The sequence below is a fragment of the Eptatretus burgeri genome, chromosome 7 (assembly GCF_056783735.1).
Source record: "Eptatretus burgeri isolate ZD-2024b chromosome 7, Ebu_testis_v1, whole genome shotgun sequence".
Taxonomy (NCBI): Eukaryota; Metazoa; Chordata; class Myxini; order Myxiniformes; family Myxinidae; genus Eptatretus; species Eptatretus burgeri.
Window position 1 is genome coordinate 42425793 of NC_140967.1, and position 23057 is coordinate 42448849.

General features: G+C 46.3%; 1 protein-coding gene across 3 annotated transcripts in view; it reads right to left on the reverse strand.

Moving 5' to 3' along the window:
- MRPL2 (mitochondrial ribosomal protein L2) overlaps positions 1-23057 on the reverse strand; it is a 36530-nt gene that overhangs the window by 6561 nt on the left and 6912 nt on the right. For 2 of the 3 annotated variants that reach the window (XM_085888211.1, XM_085888210.1), the window contains exons 3-6: positions 20678-20819; positions 16271-16386; positions 6107-6217; positions 5927-6000 (exon numbers count right to left, since the gene is read on the reverse strand). In XM_085888211.1, coding sequence (XP_085744337.1) covers positions 5927-6000; positions 6107-6217; positions 16271-16386; positions 20678-20819 — 443 coding nt within the window. The remainder of the gene's footprint in view (positions 1-5926; positions 6001-6106; positions 6218-16270; positions 16387-20677; positions 20820-23057) is intronic. The other variant, XM_085888212.1, reaches the window with a different exon arrangement.

Sequence of the window (23057 nt, forward strand, 5' to 3'; positions counted from 1 at the left end):
CCCTGCCGGATGATACCGTCCAAGGAGGGATGAGGTGCGCGAAGCGTGAACAGCTGCCATGATGTCACGGGCCAAGAGCGCAGGTTGCGAGTTGCCACACTGGTGTACGCATGAGAAAGAAAAAAAAAAGAAAAACAAGCCTCCCCGTTTTGGGTAAACAAGATTCCCAGGCAAGGGTTAGTGTTAGTTAGACCGGCTTCATGGGGCAGGGATAAGTCCTCATGGAGCCCGTGGAATGGATTAGGTAGAGGGTTTTAGTTCAGATTTAGGATGGAGAATGGAAAATGATTTGGAGACACGGACAGACTTTGGATGTGTAGAGGGGACGTAGCTTAGCTACGTAGTGTTAACTGGAATGTGCTACTAGTTTAAGGGATGACGAGGGAGCATGAGATAGTTATGGGATTTAGTGAGAAGAATGGCAGTGATCAGCAATGAAATGGTGTGAAATGGAAAATGTACTTGATGAGTGAGTGAGGGCCAGCGGGCCTGAGTGTATGGAGCGAATGTGGTATGCAGGGTGCGATGAGTGATTGGGGGGGAGGAGTGATTCCCAACCAAGGGACCACGGGGTCAGTGTAAAGTGAGTTAGTGGGTTAGTCAAATTAACAAAATGGAGGTTGTTTTGCTGTTGGTGCGAATGTAGGCTCTAAACCCATTTGGAGGGGTGCAGGAGCCCTGTTGACGGGCTGGGAGCGTGGCTGCGAATGGTGAGTATCGCTTAGTGGGTACCCCGGGCACCAGGCTAGTCGGCCGCGGTAGGCCAAGGGTCCAAGGGGGGCCGGGATAGCGTAGTGGGCACGGGTGGGCCCGCATGATGCGGGGCCTGGGGCGCCATTGGACACGTGGGCAGTGCATTGGGCACGGGAACCCGGGGAGGGGGCCCAGGGCGCCAGCCTGCCACGTGAGCATCGAGGGGGAGCAGCCAGGGAGGGCACTCCCCAGTTTTTAGGGAGCTGGTCGGCTCGGAGACAGTTGCAGGGCCCAGGGGTGCCATCGTTGGAGAATCGGCGGAGGGTGGTTCCTGCCAAGGGAGCCACGCATCCCAGCCACGAGACCGTGCAAGGGCACGAAGGGAAATTGGAGTGCATGGCCCAAATTTGTAAGGACACCAACACAGGCGAAGGGAATCTTGGTTGTTAGAACCAGCAGTTTAAGCGAGAGGCGCTTTTGGAAAGCCCCGGGGTAGTTGAAGGTTAATAAATGTTAGGGTGGTTAGGAAGTGTACCCCTCCGCACCATCCATCCCTTCGCTCGTTGTGGGCCGCTGGACTCACCGGGGTAAGGAGATCGCTGAGATCTGAGGAGGCCTTTCTGAGGCTTTGTTGGGCCTCAACACAGGACACTAGCTCTCCCTTATTCCCCTCCAGGAAGGGAACGTAGGGGTTGGGAGTAGGCTAGGACAGGATAGGGTAGCCGGACATAGACGATAAAGGGGGTTAGAGAGACGATTTATAATAGGGGAAATAAGAATAGAAAAAAAAAGAGTTGGGGCTAAATTTGTTTTGCAAATTAAGGGGAGTGGGTATGGACAGAGACAGGCAAAGGCGATAGGTTGGGAGGGAGACAGTAGGGTTGGTCCGAGCCCGCCTTCCGAGTGGCCAGCACCACCGCACTCCCTCCACGAACCTCCAGAACAAGGCCTGTGCCGGCCAACTTCACCTGCCGGCCTGTTTTTGCGACAAGGCCTATGCCGGCCAGCTTCACCTGCCGGCCTGTTTTTGCTGCAAGGCCTGTGCCGGCCAGCTTCACCTGCTGGCCTGTTTTTGCTACAAGGCCTTTGCCGGCCAGCTTCACCTGCCGGCCTGTTTTTACTACAAGGCCTGTGCCGGTTAGCTTCACCTGCCGGCCTGTTTTTCCTACAAGGCCTGTGCCGGTCAGCTTCACCTGCCGGCCTGTTTTTACTACAAGGCCTGTGCTGGTCAGCTTCACCTGCCGGCCTGTTTTTACTACAAGGCCTGTGCCGGTCAGCTTCACCTGCCGGTCTGTTTTTGCTGCAACGGCCTGTGTCGGCCTTGCCATGCCTTGTCTGCCTGCCTCTGCCTTGACCCCATGCCTGCTCGCCCTTCCTTTTGTTGCATTTACCCAATTCCATCCATCAGCATGTGCCCCAGGATCATCGTGTAAGTTGCAGGGACTGCCCTGTAGGCAGCCGCACCATGGGACTGCATTGAGCAGCCCGTGCACCGTTCATTTTCTTGTATTGCTTGTGTCAGTACCATTCAGTGTTCTGCAGGGACTGCCTTGCAGGCAGCCGCACAAGGGGACTGCATTGGTGCAGCCCGTGCACCGTTTGTGTTCACTGTACACTGCACTCATTTCAAGGGGGGCTAGGACTGCATTGGTGCAGCCGGCCATATTCCCTGTCACCTGCATTTGTTTCATGAGCCAGAGACTGCGTGTGGGCAGCCTGGCTCCCTGCTTGAAGAATGGCCTGTGGGAGGGCGCATAGCCGCCGGGTTGGGGTGAGTTGCCTTCACCAGCTGAAGACATAAAAAGGTTTTGTGACAGACAATGGGGCCTTTTGAACAGGCCCCGAAGACATCCGACCTTCAGCTGCGGGGGCGCTCACCCTCAAAATACCGCTGACATTGCTATGTGCCCTTTTTCCCACAGAGTCCATCAGTCCTGGGCCATGGTTTAATATAACATGTATAAGGATAAGGTTAAGGAAAATTGTACATGACTTTTGCGCCCCCCTGCATGTTTGTCGTAGCTCCGGCAATTTAGTTGTCTTCTGCATGAGTGGGTTTGTTTAGTTAGTTACACAGGCCGTAGGTTATTTATTTTTGGGACACGAATACACTAAATGTCGCACACAGGGATCCGAAGATAAAACGTACTAGGGGAAACTTACACATGAAGGCACACGAAAATTCGACGACTCGGGACGAGACTGTAAAAGGGGGAGGGGGTAGTGTTACGGCTGTGGAAATTCGCAGAGCACCATATCGGTCCTTAGATCAGTTATGTCGATAAGTCTGTGTTCAGATAGATTTCCCCGCCGATGTCTAAGAGATTTATTCGTGTAACCGGGCTGTGAATCTTCAGTTAGCCGTTTTTCTTTTGCTGTCGTTATTTTTGACCAACCGCTTCGCAACAACCACCTCCACCACCAACATCGCTCTCATCAACCGCTTCGCATCAACCACCTCCACCACCAACATCGCTCTCAACAACCACTTCAGAACAACCACCTTAACCACCACCGCCCAACCACACCACCCTCACGACCACCACAAAACGCCAGCCACGCCACCATTACAACAACCACCGTAGCCACCACCGCATTGCCACCCCGGCACACGGTTGCGAGAAGCCTGGCATTCACCGGGGGAAAGCAGACGACGGCCCACCCCCCAACGAATAACATCTGCGCCGGCCAACGCAGCAGGAGAATAACCCAACACCAAGGATTATAAAGCGACACTAGTTATGAAGAAAGGAAAAGAATGAGAAAGGCCCCAATTCGGCGAGGAAAACGCCCTTCTTCTGGAAGTTTTGTGCGCATGCTGGAAGAGGGGGGCGAAAGAGAGGGGTGAGGCGCCGTGGAAATAAAAGGGCGCGCTGAACGCAAGTCAGACTATTCGGCTGCTGGAGGTTGTGAGGTGTCTGGAGGAGAGAAAAAGTGTCGTGTTGGAGTTGTGAGCAGTGTGTGGAGCCGCGGTAGGGGACTGGAGAGAGCGGAGCCAAGGTGCGCGGCCTGCCGTACCGTACCTTACCGTGGGTCGCTGGAGAGGGGACATCGAGGGTCGCCCTAGCGAGTCACCACGAGGGACAAGGTAGCCAGCTCGGTCTCTCGGAGCCTTTGTGGTCTACACGGCTCCGTGTTTATAAAGACCCCAAGAGGTCCAGTCTCCCCCTCGTCTGTCCTGGGGTTTTCTTTGTTTCTTTGCGTGAACGTTGTGGCGCCATGTCTTCAAGTAGAACTGTTAAGTGTGTACGTAATAGATAGACGGTAGTAGCTGTTTTGCATTGCTTTTGTTGGTTACATAATTGCATGCGTGCTATTGTTTTTGCCTTTGTCGATTGCAAACTGCATGTGTGTCTTGCCTTGCTTGATTATATGACTGCATGACTGCATATGTGCCGCTTATTCAATAAATGTGCTTGTTATCTTGCCAAAACGAAGTTTTGCAAGATATGTTAGTCAGCTTGTATGTTTTTTTTTTTGTTTTTTTTTGTTTGTCTGTAATCACGTATAAAAAAATTCTACAGAGCACAGTTATCATCGGAAATTTTTGTAACTTCGCATATTAGAGGCCTATAGAGGTCCCTTTCAGTGCACAAAATTTTGAAGGTCAAGGTCAAAGGTCAAGGTCACTTTGGCGCAAATCAGGGGAGTCGACGAAACCCTTATTTTTTGAGTAATTTTGATCGGATCGTCTTCAAACTTCATGGGAATATCATTGATGGTCTGGCGCTCAGCTGATTAATTTTTGGTAGCGATTGGCCTTGACCTTCATATGTTTTTTTTTTTTTTTTTTTGGTCTGTAATCACGTATAAATCACTCTGCAGAGCAAAGTTATCATTGGAAATTTTTGTAACTTCGCATATCAGAGGACTATAGAGGTCCCTTTCAGCACACAAAATTTTGAAGGTCAAGGTCACTGTCGCAAATCAGGGGAGTCGACGAAACCCTTATTTTTTGATTAATTTTGATCCGATAGTCTTCAAACTTCATGGGAATATTGTTCATGGTCTGGCGCTCAGCTGATTAATTTTTGGTGGCGATTGGCCTTGACCTTCATGGTTAGCGCCTCAGGTCAAACATATTTGACCCCAAGGTCAAATTTTCAAGTTTTAGGAACCATATCGTGTAGTACCTCAAATTGAACACCTTGATGAGTACTTTCTAGATATGTCAAGCTTGAGACATTATGACGTCATTTGGTGACGTTATAAGGCAAAAGCATATTTTTCATGGTTACTCTGTAGAATGATTCTCATCGGAATCTCTCGTAGGCAGATATTCCTCAAGGAGTCGCTCCTGGTGGATAGCAGCTCTGTTCACCTCAGTGTGACCTTAAAGAAGTCACACATGGTCACCTTTTGGCAAGATACGGGTCACCCTGCGGGTGACATTGGTTTATTTAAATGTTAATCCGTTCGTTGTGTCCTTTCCCTAATTTAACTGACAGATTGCACTCGGAATATAGTTGTTTGTTAAATAACCGGTAATAGAATTGGGTCCAACGGGGCCTCACGATAACACCCCGTTTGGTTATCCCAAAACGGAGCGAGCTGCTAAAGCGGCTCGTTTCCAAGCGGGCCTCGTTGAGGTACAATCTCTCGCTAATATACCCGCACGATTAATTAGGTAAATCGAAGATTCGGCGATCAGACCCTATAACGCGTGGGGGAAATACGGACAAGGTTGTGGTGTGCCTAAAACACACCCGTGGCTGGTTTTCAGCGTTGATCCAGAAAGCCGCGACTCGATTGTCCATTCGGTAGGCGAAGCGGCTGCTATTGGTAAAACGCGGCCGTTCGCACGCCGGCGGGTCAGAATATGTAAATATATATATATATATGTATATATATATATATATATATATATATATATATATATATATATATATATATATATATATATATATATATATATATATATATATATATATATATATATAGGTTATGATAAAAAGTGTTCAGAAGAAGTGATTGAATCGCAGAAAAGATCAACTAAACCGGATTGTGAAACATTTTTCTTTTTGCATTCATGTTTGTTTCTTTTTAAGTGTAAAACCTCAAAGTTTGGTTGTGGTGCAGAAGAGTAACTGAGGAGGAGCAGTGACATCATCCATCGGATCGAGATTTCAAAGTGAAAGATAGAGCATCTTGTTTTTAAAGAACAGTTTGTATTAAAGATGTGAACCTGTATTTGGGAGCATTATTTGTCAAGTCGGACCAAGTTATCACACACCTTGATTTGTTGTTTGGATGGAAGCTGCACGATCACAGAGGTCTTCATGTTACGTACAATCAGTCCACACGTTCCTGAAAGCCGAGGAGGAGAGAAAGAAAAACAAAAACGGCACCAGCTTCACCCCTTCATCAAAACCTGGTCCTATTCTACCGATTAGATCACCATGTTGTTTCATACCTGCAGCACGTATCAAGGTGGCACCTTTCCCTGGCGTTAACTCAAGGTTATGAATGAGAGTCCCCATTGTAAGAGCACCCACAGGATGAGCATTACCTTCCATTGCTTCCACTGCAATCAACACACCATCACATTACAATCAGCACACTCACCATCCTCCATCTCCAATTATTATTCATGAGGTTCCTGATTGGCTCTGAACTGCAAGTGCCGTTCTGCAGTCCACCATGGACCGACTGAGGTAAAACATCAGGTCAGGTCAGGTATGGGAGCATGTGCCAGAACAGCGCGTCGCTGCGTCCACTTTCCGCCGGTACTCCAGGGGCCTCTGTCTGGCCATCCCCCAGGCAGATGCCAGGCCCATCCCCATCTCCTTGAGATGATGGTCAACCTGCTGCAACCATGAGGCACGTGGTCGGCCCACTGGCCTCCTCCACTCATGAGACTCCCTCGCTGAGAGAATCTGGTGAGCAGGATCAGCGTCAGGAAAACGAGCCACATGTCCATACAGCCGCAACTGACGCTCAAGGACTATGCAGGTAACAAATCTCATCCGAGTCTCTCTCAGAAACCGCTCGTTGGACACAAAATCCGACCAGCGATAGCCAAGGATTCTCCGAAGAGCTCTGGTACCAAAGGAATTAAGTCTCCGTCTCAGATCCTTGGTCAGAGTCCAAGTCTCGCACCCATAGAGCAAGACTGGAAGTACCAAGGACCTGAAGACTCGGACTTTCGTCCTCCTGCACAGGTACCGGCAGCGCCACACCCCGTGATCCAGTGAGTCCATGACTCCCCAGGCCCGACCCAGACGTCTATTGACCTCTGACTCGCAGCCAGCAGAGACATGAATATCACTGCCAAGGTAAGTGAATCTCTCCACGACCTCAACATCCTCACTACAAACAGACACAGACAGGACAGCAGCATCCAAGATGTCACCGAAAGCCTGGATCTTAGTTTTGACCCAAGAAACCCGTAATCCCAACGGCTCCGACTCCTCATTCAGCACCTCGAGGGCCCCCAAGAGGATGTCTAAAGTCTCCGCAAAGATGACTGCATCATCTGCAAAATCAAGGTCCGAGATCTTGACATTGCCAAACGATGCACCGCAACTTGATCTCTCTGACATCCTCCCTAAAATCCAGTCCATACAAGTGCTGAAAAGTGTGGGGGCAAGTACATATCCCTGACGAACTCCAGTAACAACTGGAAATAAGTCAGAGATGGTACCACCACACTTCACAGCACTCTCAGTACCAGAGTAGAGTTCAGACATCAGATCGATCAGTTTTGGTGGCACCCCACGAAGACCAAGAATCCTCCAGAGGACATCCCGATTCACTGAATCGAATGCTTTACAGAGATCAACATAGGCTGCAAGCAGCCCCTGCCAAAACTCTCGCCTGCGTTCGATGAGGACACGAAGTGCAAGGATACGGTCAATCGTTGACCTCTTTGGTGTAAAGCCTGACTGCTCTGGACGCTGGTGCTCAAGCAGATGGTGGCGAACCCTATCAAGAATTATCCGAGCAAAGACCTTGCCCGGCACTGAGAGCAGCGTAAAACAAAAAGCGTAAGCAGCGTAAGCAGCAAAAAGGTAAAACATGGCTGCCTCAAAATAAATTACTTGTTACATTTACAGATGAATGCAAAACTGCCGTTTGCTAAATAGACCAGGTCAGATTTGGGAAAAAAGGCACGATGAAAGGGTGATGGAAGCATTTCGTGTTACAGGCTGGCATTCATTTCGACCCCATATATTAAAGTATGCTGGCTTCAAATCAAGTGTATGCCGGATTCGATTTTTTTTGAATTTAACTCTTTAATGCTCTTGTTGAAAATGGTTACCCCATTCATTTTATGTTTTTTTTTTTTGTCGTAGAACGGATGCCAGTCCAATAAAATGGTTTCAACGCCGATATTTTCATGTTAAAAGTATGACTTTACTTACCAGAATACAATTCTATAAAACCAGACCAACAACTATTAGAAGGTTTATTTGCTTTCTAACCCCACATTTATATTCAAAATGTCAGCCGTATACATACTCTGCATTGTTTACATCGTTCAAAAGATACTTCAAGCATTCAATTGTCTTCATATACAGTACATGCACTCAATGGAATCTTCAATTCTGGATTCAGAATTTGTAAAGATTACGTAACATAATTTGCGAAAGTTTCCTTCAGGCAGGTATGTTGTATTTTGGAGAAGAATCCCTCTCATTTCTCATTGGAAACGTTGTTGCGATGACAAAACCCAATAACTTTATGAGTATACTAGCAGGGACACCCATACTAGCACAGGAATCCCGTGGATGACGGCGGGTCTGAAGGAGTATATGTCACAGTTAATTGTAAAATTGTAGAGGCTGCCACCATTATTATTTTTTTCATCACCACTATAATATTATATTTTCCCCGCCATGTTTTATATGCAGAAGACTCGAGTTCAAAAATGTTAAGATTTATTGCCGCATCAGATAAAAAACCATAATGCCTCAACAATGTGAGGCTGGTTTCATGTCATCATTTGCGACTTAATTAATTCTCATTCTCGAGCAAATTCCGTTGGCCCCATGTCAATCGGCTGAACTTGAAAAATTAACGTTACGCAATCAGGTGATGACGTCATAATTCGGAAACCGGGAAGTCGGAAGTCATTGTCTTCAATTGACTGCAGCATTATTTTTTCATTCTATTGCAAATGGCGTTGGCCCCATGTCAATTGGCTGAACTTGAAAAACTAACGTTACGAAATCAGGTGATGACGTCATAATTCGGAAACCGGAAGTCAGAAGTACAATTCTTTTACATCGGGACACTCCCGGGTATATGTTCTGTCAGCATGTGTAGTTTGGTGAGGATCAGTCCAGTACTTTTCGCGTGCAAAGGTCACAGAGAAACACACACACAGACACACAGACAGACACACTTTCAACTTTATATATATATAGATTGTCATGGGCCCGGATTTTCGGGTCTACTACGAGGGGGGTATCCTCGGTTCCCCTCAGACATACCAGGCCTGACACCACCGAGCACGAATAACTGGTGTCGCGGTGGGTTGCTAGGCAACAACGAATGCCAATTAGTCAACCATGTGATCAGCCTCCGTCTAATTGCAGTTTACCTGGAGGTCACGCGGTCTTCTAATTGGGGGGGGGTGAACCCCCGGCTATGCACTGAGCTTATCTGAATTGGACCATAATTGGGGCAGCCGAGCAACCGCTAGTGCATACCTGACTTGGATGGAAGCCAAGTAATTGGGAGAAATATAACCTCCCAGACTAAAGGTGCTGTCACACCTTGACGATTCAGCCAGCAATGGCAACGTATAAAAATGTATGTAAAACGTTGGCGTACGCTGAAATTTTGATGTTTTTTTTTTAAGTTTTGGTCGTATTCATAACGTGTTGGTCGTATGTATAACATATTAGTAACGGGCACAGGACGTTTCGTTGTCTTATAGATAACTTATACCAACGAATGTTTAGCATGTTGTCGGCGTTCACAACCTATGCCCAACGATAGTTTAACTTAGGCATAGCGCGCTGCACGTATCGCCGACGAACTCGTGGCGTAGCCTGTTAAAAAGCTGCCACACTCCGATTTAAATCATAACCGCCTGAAAATTGGAAGTGTCAACATCGCAGTCACACCTTGACGATTTAGCCAGCGTATGCCGACCTATGAAAAATGTGTCTAGAACGCTGGCACACATCGAATACGTTATGGGTAAGTTGTGTATACGTTAAGAGCACGCTGAAAAACGATGAAGTATGCTGTCATATTTCGTGGTACGTTTAGTACGTCGTGAAATTTCAAGCATGCTGAAAATTTTACGACGTACTCGCTGTATGGCTCACACGTTACGCGACGCTGGGAATAAGTTGTAGGCACGTTACGCGATCATTGACACACGTCGACACAAGTTCCTTGTAAGTTACTCATAAGTCGAAACCCGTCGAGGTAATGCTTAGCATACCCGAAACTTATTTTCTCCGTCAAGGCACATTTTCTTTTTTTCTCCTTGGCTCCGTGAAGGCACGTGACGAAATATCTGAAGTTGTTGTTGTTGTTTTTTTTATTATTTTTTTTTTAGTCTATCACGAATTTTAAAATATATTTGGACATTTGCTTTTAAGTTTCGACGTCGACGTGACAATATCCTCAAACAGAAAATATTCACAGAGGAGGAACTAAGAATAAGACATGAGCAAACTGAAGAGGCAATCGGATGTGACGTAACGGCACGTGACGAAATATCGGAAGTTATTGTTGTTTTTTTTTTTTTAAAAACGCTGCCAATACGTCATTATACGGTAGCTGTAAATTCGAAACATGTTCAGTAAGTTCTGTGGTCGTCCGGAAGACGTCAATCAAATACGTCTACATATGTCAATATGCGTTGGAGGTACGTAACTCAAAGGTTTAAAGCACGTTACTCATAGGTTAGAGATAAGTTTTGGGTACGCTAAGCATTACCTCGACGTGTTTCGACTTATAAGTAACTTACAAGTAACGTGTGGCGACACGTGTCAACTATTGCATAACGTGCCTCCATGTGTGTTAACGATCGTGTAACGTGCCTACAACACGTTACTCATAGGTTATAAATAAGTTTCGGGTACGCTAATCATTACCTCGACATGTTTCGACTTATGAGTAACTTACAAGTAACGTGTGTCGACGTGTGTCAACGATCGCATAACGTGCCTACAACTTATGGCCAGTGTAGTGGAACGTGTGAGTCATACGCCGGCATACGTCGTAAAATTTCAAGCATGCTAAAATTTGAGGACAACCGCAAAGTACAACGATGAAAGCCAGCATGCTATGACATATGGCAGTGTTTTTCAGCGTGCTCTTAACGTATACAAACTTACCCATAACGTATTCGACGTGTGCCGGCGTTTTAGCCCAATTTTGCATACGTCAGGCATACGTTGGCTAAATCGTCAAGGTGTGACAGGGCCTTAACCTAGGTGCGGAGAGCACTGGACCAATGGTGAAAAGACGAACACAGACAGATCAGAAATGAAGTTCAGCAAAAGAGGATTTATTATGCCCAGGACAATGTAAAATGTGAAGATATGGTGCGATACAACATTTTAATGCACAAGCAAGCAATCAATCAATCATCAAAAAGGAGAAATGCAGTAAAAAAAAATGTACACAAGGATAATGGTCGCAAACAATGAAGAGTGCAAGCAAGTTCAGGAAAGAAAGCGGACAGGAAGCAGAACTTAACTCGATGCTTTACTATATACACTGACTATACACAAGACGTTGATACCCAATTAGACCAACCGTGGAAGGAGAAGATAAAGGTAGAAAGAGAACAGAAAGGATGAGGTTTGTCGGCCTCTTTCCTCACCGGGCGGGGCAGTCATGCCTCCGTAACCCAAATGCTAAAGGGAGGGGTCAGAAGGAGGAATATTGATAGTGTCGAAAGGTGCTTGATCGTCGAGGTACTGTGGGTGTTTGTAGTGCATGGTGAATGTGGTGCAAGAGGAAACTGAAAGTGCGTATCTGTGACAGTGCCCTGAAAATGACAGTTGGTGGCAGCAAAGGCCTCGTCAATCTCCTGTGTTCAAGTAGAATAATATATCAAGAAAGCAAAGAAAAGAATGCGTGAGATAAATAGCCTACCGTGTGAGAATCTCAAGAGTCTATGGACGGGTGGCTTGGCTTCGGCCCTAATTACTGCGCTCGCTCCATCCACCCAACGCTCCGACTCCCCAGCTCTGACCCGCCATGGTGAGCGCCACTGTTCGAGTCTCAATAATTCTCTTGCGAAGCAAGCACAGGACAGGACAAGGACAAGCATCGGAGCCTACACCAATGCAGGACCAAAGCCAAGAACCAATCAGACCAACCAACCAGGTTGGTTTCAGACCAGGTCACTCTACCCTGGATATGCTGCTTCTGCTCTCCCATCAATGGATGGAGGTCCTCAATGCCAGACAGGAAATCCGAGCCGTATCCCTGGACATATCACGTGCTTTTGACACAGTCTGGCACCCTGCACTACTCACCAAACTCTCTTCCCATGGTATTCAAGGCCATCTCCACTCATGGCTCGCAGACTTCCTCTCCTGTCGCAGTCAACGTGTGGCCCTAAATGGAGTTCTTTCATCCCCTCTTCCTGTGCAGGCTGGAGTTCCTCAAGGTAGCGTTCTGGGCCCTGTTCTTTTTCTGGTTTTCATCAATGATCTCTCGGACTCTCTGGAAAATCCTCTATTTCTCTTTGCCGACGACTCCACCCTCTGCCGTACCATCTGTCATCCCTCAGACCGGCAAGCAGCAGCTTCTTCACTCACTGCAGATCGGGATAAAATCACAAACTGGTCCAACACGTGGAACATGTCTTTCAATCCAGACAAATCTCACACTCTCACTATGTCTCTTCGAAAGGACCGTTTACAAAACCCCCCATCCACTTTCTCAACAATCCTCTGGAAGAAGTCTTTTCTTTCAAGCTTCTAGGTCTCACTATCTGCCATGACCTTTCCTGGGAAAGTCACATTTCCAACCTCGCCTCAAAAGCCAGTCGCCGACTGGGAATCCTCCGTCGTGCCAAGTCCTTCCTCGGCCCTCTTGAGCTCCTGACCACTTACAAAGCTTTTGTCCGTAGCCTGATGGAGTACTGCTCTCCCCTCTGGGCTGGTGCTCCTGCCTCCCACCTTTCTCGGCTTCACGCTGTCGAAACCAGGGCATTTAAGATCATCGGCATCTCCCGCAATGAAGCTGAGTCTTTGGGCCTCTCACTCAATCACCGCAGGTTGGTCGGTGGTCTTTCTGTCTTCTACCGACTCCTCTCCAGCCTTGCCCCCCTGCTCTCTCTGCGATTTGTCCCCACCACATTTCCACAGGGCGCTCAAGGTCCGCCAACAACCCCCTTCTGGTAAAACTACCAAAATCACGAATCACTGCTCATCTTCACTCTTTCATTCCTCTTTTTTCCCGCCTTTGGAATAAACTTCCTCACTCTATTCTTTCCCATTCTTCCCTCCAGGCTTTCAAAACAGCTGTTCACCACCACCTCTTATCTTCCCCCATCCAAATCCTCGATCTTTTCTTCCCCCGATAATCCACCCAAGCCCACTTCCTTCATTTCTCCTACTTTCCTTCCTGAAAGTCCCTGAAATGTCCATCTTCTCTTCGCCATGTTCCCCGTCCCATCCCCATCCCTCTCCCTTCCACAGTTCACCTAATGTGTCTGTTCCCCACTGTTTTGTCCCTTCCACTCCCGCCCCTCTTGTCTCATGCATCCTTGCTGTGAGTTGTGTGTTAACTCTCATACGAGCCTCGACCAAGGTATACAAAAAAAAATAAAAAATAAAAAAAAAACCAATGAGCTAAGCATCAGCCGTTCTGCCCTTTTTATAATTGTTCAGCGAGGGCAGGGCCTAAAGGTGGATCAAAACGGCCTCTTGGGGAAATCTCAGCCGCTGATTGGCACATCACTGCTTTAGCCCCGCCCATGACAGACCTCCACAATGATTTCTGCTCAGTCAGTCGCTCAACCATGGTATGCAATGGACCCTCTGTGATGAACATGGGTGGGGGGCTTGGGACGCATTACAGGCGTGGGGGCGAACGCTGGGAACTCGTTATTGCTTGCATGAGTGAATCGAGTGATTATTTAGCAACAAGACGCTAATGGACAATTGGCGCCTGTTGTCCTGAAGTTTTGATAAAGTCCAGAGAATGGAGGCGCTTGGCACTGTCGCCGTTTCCTGCGCTACCTCCATGCTTCCAAGCCACGGCAGTGTCCGTGGGGGGAGCGGGGAGTGTAGATAGGGTGGTGATGATGATGGAGGGAGGTTGGTCGTTCGTGTGTGGTGGAGGTGATGTCGTGGTTGGCGGGCTGAGGTTTTCCGGTCTTGAGGAGATGAATGGCATGTATAATGTCTTAATACAACGTAAATTAACATGCAAAATGAAAACCAAGTGGAAATAAAAATGTGTTCCAACAAATTATAAAGGTTGTGTACTTATTGCGTCATCTGAAGGAAGATTATGGGCAGGTTGAGTGAGGGGTAGTTTGGTCTTGGCGCATGATTCAAACGAGCTTTTGGCACGATATACAAATTAGCCAGCGCCCGTGTTGCACAGCACGCGCCACAAAGCTTATAGACGGTTTTCAATTGCCCCCTAAGAAATGGGGAGAAAAGGGAGGGTAAAAAAAACCTATCTAACCCTTTACCACTGCATTCAATCACATTCAACCCACCACACAAGGGGAAGGGACTACTTTGAGCATATACTATGGAAATAACGAAACCGAGGGACCTGTATGTTGTGTGCAATTGGGGCCTGTTCCTAGAACCGCAATAATATTATTGTGGTGCCAACGAAGATTTAATACACTGGTGCGGGCCCGTAGGTGCGGGCTCGTAGGTGCGTGCCCATAGGTGCGTGCCCATAGGTGCGGGCCCGTACGTGCGAAAAAAAAAATTTCAAACTGCATGCCAGAAACAACCACACAGGCCGTTCCTTCACTCTCGCGTGCCCGTACGTGCAAAAAAACAAAAAAACTTTCAAACCTTGGGAAACAGATGTTTCCCTTGGGAAAATTCAAACCTTGGGATTAATGAATAATTTGAACAATTAATTCAAACCTTGGGAAAAAAACAGCTTTCAAACCTTGGGAAACACTTGCGAAACAGCTGAAACGGATGTAGAAGAATGATATCAAACCTTGAAAAGGCACATACTCAGGTCCCCAGCGTCAATTGTGACGTCATATCAAACAAAGAAGAAGAATTGTGACGTCAATCGTGCAAAAAAAAACAAAACAATTTGTGACGTCATAGCACCGTGTCCTGTCATTGGTTGGCAAATAAATGGCCGTAACTTGGGAACCGCTTGTCCGATTAATATCAAACCTTGAAAAGGCACATCCTCAGGTCCCCAGCAATATTTGTGGCAAGTTTCAATTAGATCGGACCAGTGGTTGTCGAGAAACAGCGGTCACAGACACACAGACAGACACACACACAGAGATTGCTGGAATTATAGATAGATTAATCTCAGTTAAATATGAACTCAAGGTACTTCACACCCAACTCCACCTCAACTCCCCGAAAACACGGTCCCCCCCCCTCCCACTACCCCAATCTCACACACCCATATATATGTGTGAAATCCCACTCATCCTAAATATATCCCCGTTATATCTAACTGCAGTAAAATCCCTTTATATCCAACTGCACCCCACCGTGTCACTAGGTTGCCTTTTCCTGTTTGACAAACTCGATCTTCCCATGAACCTCGATTTTGTATCAGTCTTCGATGATACGCGACTTAAGAGAGAAATACATTTCAAACCTTCAAAGGACACATTTCAAATTCCGTTTTTGGCTTGAGGAATGGAATAAGGGTCTGGGTGACCGTATCAATATATTTGTCATCCACCTTGCATTAATCCGTGGAGCACAGTTTGACCGTAATTATTGACAACTCTCGCTTGTCAGAGAAATGTGGGGTCTTTTCTCTTGTTAATTATTTTTCACAAATATCAAGACGCTGATGGAAGAGGAGGATAACAATGCAATGGCTCAACGGACAAAATGGGGCAAAGTGAAAACAATGGGACAACTACATAGGCATGACAAGGCAAGGAGAGGAATTGCAGGAGATGGGTGGAAACAGGGTCTCAGAAGATGCAATAAATCTCAGGAGCTGAAATGTGAGAAAATGAAGTGGAAGTGGGGAGCACAGTTAATATCCTCTGGGGAAGAGTTCAAGATCAGACTTTTAAAGACAGTTCCATAAGTAAAACAAGAGGGTTGTGATAGAATGGAGGTGAGGGTTTAGCTTAGACTTGGGGAGGAAACCAAGGAATGAGTTTCTGGCAGAATCCCTTTGCTTATGGAAAGAAGGCTGACTTGTCTAGAAGTAAGAGGGTCAGTTTTAGCAACATTCCGTTTGATTTGGGGTTACGTTAGCGATCTCTTGGAAAACGATGCAAGCATGTGACCTCAAATGGGAATATTTAATTTTGAGTAATGGAGAACATTGGATCTATGGATTCTTTTGAGACTGTCAACATTCATAAGTATGCTCGATATTAACAAAGAAATGGAGCGAGATATGTGCAAATAGAACTAATCAAAGTTGAAGCGTACGTACCATATGTCAAGCTGTTACGTACCATTGATTCGGCTAATTTTCTGGCTTGTGTTGATTATTTGCCCAGGCTGCATGTTCTCTGTGGCAACAATCCAGCGCTTCTGGTTTCCACCAGCAACCATTGCAATGTGGCCTGACCTGAAACAGGCCCACATGATAAAAAACCAAACAAAAGGAATGAGATTTGACTTTGTGTAAAATCTCATTATGTGACGTGTCCAAAATTCGGCAATGTGTAGCATTATTTTTTTCCAATTAAAAAAAAAAAAAAAAACGTATTTCAGGGAGAACTCGAAGGGCACTCGGGAGAGTGCATACCTCCGCCACGTAATGCCTGGTCCACAAGAACATATCGGCCCCAATCAATACATTTTTTGAAATATGCGATATATATCGTTTTTGTCCCGACCTCTCAATTGTGAAGAATCACTTAAAAAAAAATTAAATAACTCTCGCATCCAGATCCGGATCTTCACCAAAATTGAAGGAATTCATCCTTGCCACAAACCCAAGCTGTCCACCAAGTTTCGTCCGAATCTGTCCACAACTTTTTTTAGATATCGTGCTGTACATCGTTTTAGCACTATCTCTCAATGGTGAGGAATCACTTTAAAAATTATCAGATCCAGATCTGGAATCGGATCGTCACCAAAATTGAATCGATTCTTCCTTGTCACGCCCTCAATATGTCCACTAAGTTTCGTCCGAATCTGTCCACAACCTTTTGAGATATCCTGCACACAACAGACAGACAGACAGACAGACAGATAGGGTTGAAAACATAACCACCTTCACCTTCGGTGGCCGAGGTAAATATTGCATTGCTATTCAGGTTATGCAAAGATAGAGATTTGCCTTGCACTTGTGCACACCGTTGTTAAACGTTAAAAGTGCAAATTTACAATAATGATAATACGCCTTTTGACTTTAAACTGCTGCCTGTTGTCTTGATGAAGCACTGACAAGGGGTGTTCATAAAGTTGGACAAATGAGATTCCTGCAAAAGTCACACACACAAACATATTTTTGGATAGTGGTGTGGAAATGACTTCTCGGGGTTAACATTGCTTAGTGTATGTTGTTTAGTTGGGTCTGCAGTAAATGTAATCGAGCAAGCGTGAGGTAATTAATTGTGATATTAGATATATGTCACTTATATGTTTAGACAGACAATGTCCACCTTCCCCAGTGTTTGCCTGAATAAGGTTTTCAAGAGATGGTGGTTTTTAGTGTTCTCCCCTCAAATTTCTTTTATAACATCTGGGTAGGCTATCGGGCATCAGTTTAGATGCGGAGAAGGTTTCGCTCCTGCTTGAGAGGGAGTAGGGAGGACCTTGCTGAATGACAAGTCACGAGGGGCATCGTACCCCCATCCAACGGACACTCCTCTAATTGCGAGCAAGGGGGGAGCGAAGCATGTCATGAGAAAAAGTAGGGGCCATATCTATCTATAATTCCAGCAATGTGTGTGTGTGTGTGTGTGTGTGTGTGTGTCTGTGTGTGTGTCTGTGTGTGTGTGTCTGTGTGTGTGTCTGTGTGTGTGTCTGTGTGTGTGTGTGTGTGTGTGTGTGTGTGTGTCTGTGTGTGTGTGTCTGTGTGTGTGTGTCTGTGTGTGTGTGTGTCTGTGTGTGTGTGTCTGTGTGTGTGTGTCTGTGTGTGTGTGTGTCTGTGTGTGTGTGTCTGTCTGTGTGTGTCTGTCTGTGTGTGTCTGTCTGTGTGTGTCTGTCTGTGTGTGTCTGTCTGTGTGTGTCTGTCTGTGTGTGTCTGTCTGTGTGTGTCTGTCTGTGTGTGTCTGTCTGTGTGTGTCTGTCTGTTTGTGTCTGTCTGTGTGTGTCTGTCTGTGTGTGTCTGTGTGTGTGTCTGTGTGTGTGTCTGTGTGTGTGTCTGTGTGTGTGTCTGTCTGTCTGTGTCTGTCTGTGTGTCTGTGTGTGTGTGTGTGTGTGTGTGTCTGTTTGTCTGTGTGTGTGTGTGTGTGTCTGTGACCGCTGTTTCTCGACAACCACTGGTCCGATCTAATTGAAACTTGCCAGGTATATTGCTGGGGACCCGCGGATGCGCCTTTTCAAGGTTTGATATTAATTGGACAAGTGCCTCCCAAGTTATGGCCATTTATTTACCAAACCAATGACGAGACACGTTGTTGCGTGGGCGTGGCCGATGGGGGAAGGGAAGCTCAGCCGCGTTCCCCATTACAGGTTACAACGTACCGGCTTCAGAGAGTGATGACTTCGTGTATTCTAATAATTTCTCAATTTCTTATGCACATTTTTTGATAAACACAATGCCCCAAGTTATGATCGTTTTCATATGAGACGGTGCATAAATTTTGGTAACATCAGAGTGGTGGTATGCTCCGAAACAGGAAGTAAATTTTTTTTTCTCTCTTCTCTTCTCTTTTTGTTTTTTCTTGCGACGACATAGCGAAAAGGTAAAATACGTTGGCACAAATTGAATAAATGGCCATTAAAACCTAAATTGCGAATAATCGTAACTGTGATATGCGAACTTCCGGGTCACGCACGTACGGGCACGCGAGAGCTAAGAAACAGCCTGTGTGGTTGTTGTTTCTTGCTCGCGGTTGGAATATTTATTCATTCTATTTATTTATTTATTTATTTATTTATTTATTTACTTACTTACTTACTTACTTACTTACTTACTTACTTATTTACGGGCACGTACTAGTATTATAAAAGCACGCAGTTGTTGGAAGTCAGGATTTCCCAAGACTGAACTAGTGCGAAGGCTACTGCACTGCACCACACCCTCACCCAGCCAGCCACGCCTCTCCTCCCCACTCACATTGGGCTGCGCATGGAGTCCTGCTGACTTGCAGCAAGGATGTGAATGGCTGTGACTCTCTGCAATGGATCCTGCTGTCCCGCTTGGCATAGCCAGGGTATTTGTCTTGTCTCCCTCTTATCTGTTGTCTATCTTCTGCGGAATGACCGAGACTTTAAGATAGATCATTAAGGATCCCTTTTGTTTGCTGGTTAGTTGCATGGACACCCCCACCCCCCACCAATTCCCAATGTACCCCCTCCCTGTCCTTAAGTAATTAAGGATCCCCGTCTTCATACCGTACCTCTGGAAAGAGCTTTATAAGTCCTGGTATTGCAGAGCTCGTGGCTGTGTTACGTTTAGGGAATCACAAGTGCGAGAGAAATCATCCAAGAGTGAGCCAAGCCATTGTGCAGACAGGCTCTGTTGGGAACGAGTGCGAGTGAACTGCGGAGGGTGCGCTGACAAGCTGTGGAGCTGTACTCCCTGGATGGACCAGCTATTACACACTGATTATCTTTCTCTTGATTTCCCAATTTCTAATCGTTTACTTGGAACGCTCAGAGCCATCAACAATTTCCCCTCAATTTGTTCAGAGCAGGGGTACTGATAAGCATTCACGATTTTCTCTGCACATTTCTCCCCAAATGGTGCATTACACCATCACCTTTTCTTCTTTTCCACCCTCCCTTTTTCACATTGGGACAACATAAGCCCACAGGTTTGTGTAGGGTGAGCGAGGGGTCGCCAACGAGCCCCACCTTCTGTATCTCTCCATCACCCTGACATATCTAACTTCGCGAAGTGAATGAGGCACCTATGTCTGTAGTTTCCATGATAAGATGAACGTCTAAAGGGCTTACGTGATGCTGCATTGCTTGTGAATACATGCTATTTGTTTTACATGATCTTTTGTTTCCAACCTGCTCGAATGTCTCCTTCTCCATTCGTAAGAAACTTGTGTGCAAATAGTGGATGGGAGTTTTGCCCCGTGGTTTCATTACGATAGACATCAGTCAGTGTCACCACTGATGGTATCGCTCGGCAGTACTGAATGTAGAGGAGTGGAGTGGAGTGAGGATCTGAGAGGCATGGGCCGTATCTGGGCCACCTATTTGCTGGTAAGGTAATGTGGGACCTCGACGCGAGGACCCTGCTTAAATCTATTGTCTCAGACGTCTGTGGTTGCTTAGCAATTCATCATGCCATGGAGTTATCTGCAGCCCGTCGGCTTTCGGGTAAAAGGTTGGAAAGCGGGTCCGGGTAGCCCCTCAGGACCTGGCTGGCAAACCCGTAACAGTATCTATAATCTTTACGATAATTCACGAACTGGTGTGTGTGTGTGTGTGTGTGTGTGTGTGTGTGTGTGTGTGTGTGTGTGTGTGTGTGTGTGTGTGTGTGTGTGTGTGTGTGTGTGTGTGTGTCGACTCAGCGTGGATCCGAATTGTAGGAGCATGGTGCCCACTTGAACTGGCTGAGCTTCAAAATGAATGCTCCCCAGCATCTTGCATAAAAAGATACTCCAACCCATCACATTTTGTATATCTTGCCACCAGAGACTTGTCAAGACCAACACATTGTCATTTCTTAACGCAAAGAGTAAACAGGCTGAAGGAAGTTTGCGTAAAAAAAAACATCACCAACTCACCTGAGAGGGTCGTACCGCACCAACAGCACCTTCTCTGCAAACGGCTCATTCGCAGCATTTTCCGCGACTCTTTCTCGCTTGAAATCCACCATGCGATACCGCTGCTTATGACCACCACCAATGCGATGCAGCCATGCTTTGCCTGCCACAGTATTTCAGTTTACAAACATGATAACTGTACAATATAAATTCTAGAGCACAGTGGTAATAATGCATTACGCTAATGCAGAAGAAATTTACCAAATTTCCGCTCTCATCCCTGCCACGAACCCCCGGCCAAGTTTGGTTCCTGCTCTGAGCTTGCACCGTTTTATTTCTGCATCAGCCTGGAGTTCCACAACCGATGACTACTCCGCATCCCTCTTAGTGTGTGTGTGTGTGTGTGTGTGTGTGTGTGTGTGTGTGTGTGTGTGTGTGTGTGTGTGTGTGTATGTGTGTATGTGTGTGTGTTTGTATGTGCACGTGCGAATATTGGTGCCTCAGGAGACATTCTTTTTGTGTAGTTCTATTTCTTTCTGTCTATCAGTATTCTGTTTATCATGTCCACTGTGAATAGTTTATTGAATTATTTCTTAAGGAACTGTTTGCCTCGTGTTGCCACAATTTTGTCACGCTGATTGAGTTTGTTTGGCCTCTGTGGAAGAATACATTTGTTGGAATCCTGTTTAATAACCGGCATGGTCATAGAACCTGCCGCAACATGAGCTGAAGTCAACCGATTGACGTTTTCCGATGCAACTTACGAGGACGACAAAGGAACAGGACACCTAAACAAAGTAAGCTGAACACTGATAGTTCAGTGTTCCTTGAAGCCCTGGCTTCAGATTGTAATGGTAACCGCCTCGATTGCGGTTGCATGAAGGAACCACCGAGTTATTCAAGTAAATTTATTGACTGCTCGTGTGTAAACCATCGCTGGAAACCAAGTGCACTTCAAATCCTCATCTTACATACTAGTACGTGCCCGCACGTGTGTAGCCGAATGTGCAAAAAAAAAACTTTTAAACAGCGTGCCAGAAACAACAACCACACAGGCCGTTCCTTCGCTCTCGCGTGCCCGTACGTGCATGGCCGTACGTGCGTGGCAGTACGTGCAACCCCCCCCCCCCCCCCAGAAAAAAAAACTTTCAAACAAACACACAGGCCGTTCCTTCGCTCTCGTAAACGACGACTGGATTGGGGCATTGTGTTTATCTATAAATGCGCATAAGAAATCGAGAAATTATTCGAATACAGTAAGTAATCATGATCGGGAAGTGGTGCATGCCCGTACGGAATGTTCACATGCATTCCGCGAATTATCGCTTGCATTGAAGTAACAACTGCTGAGATACTTACACACACACACACAGTTAATTAAAATCCAAATTAAAATCAAGTTTACTTCCCTGTCTTTGCTTGCCATGACATTTGCTGCCATTGACCATTGCCACTCCTACGCCACGGTAACTATGGCGCCCTTTCCCCATCGGCCATGCCTACGCAGCAACGTGTCCTGTCATTGGTTGGTAAATAAATGGCCATAACTTGGGAAGCACTTGTCCGATTAATATCAAACCTTGAAAAGGCACATACTCAGGTCCCCAGCAATATAGCTGGCAAGTTTCAATTAGATGGGACCAGTGGTTGTCGAGAAACAGCAGTCGCACACACACACATACACACACACACACACACACACACACACACACACACACACACACACACACACACACACACACACACACACACACACACACACACTGCTGGAATTATAGATATATTAAACGTGTGGAAGGCGGTGATGGATTATAATAGTCACAATATGTTGTGAGGACTGACAGGATGGCCTAGAGGTGTGCACACTAATCTCTAAGCCGAGTAGCCTGGGTTTGAATCCAGACCCAGTTAAAAAGTGTCATCCCAGTGTTTCACAGATAGGATCATTCATCAATGTGTGTGCCATCCCTCGGATCGACGCTAAACTGGGCGTCCCGTCTGTCGGTATGAGTTGGTGAAAGTTAAAGATCCCATGGTGTCCTTCACGAAGAGTCAGTGAGCCACGGCTTGCACCATGAACAAATTCTAAATTCCTGCCATAACTACTGCTGGGAGAAGGATGGCAACCCCCCCCCCCCCCCAGCATGAACCTTTGCTAAGAAACTGCTTCAGCAGGACCAACACTGGAGCATCAGGATAATTTGTGAATCATTAAATTTTCGGATGATTTGTACCAGACCATTTGAACTAAACTTAGCCCCTTAACAACCCACAACTCCCACCCCTCCTTTCCCTTACATACGATATTATGATGCTCTTAAAAAAAAAAATTCAAACAAGATGAAATTGAAGGAATTGAAGAGTGTTTTCATTGAAAAATTGATCATTCAGTGTTTTTAAA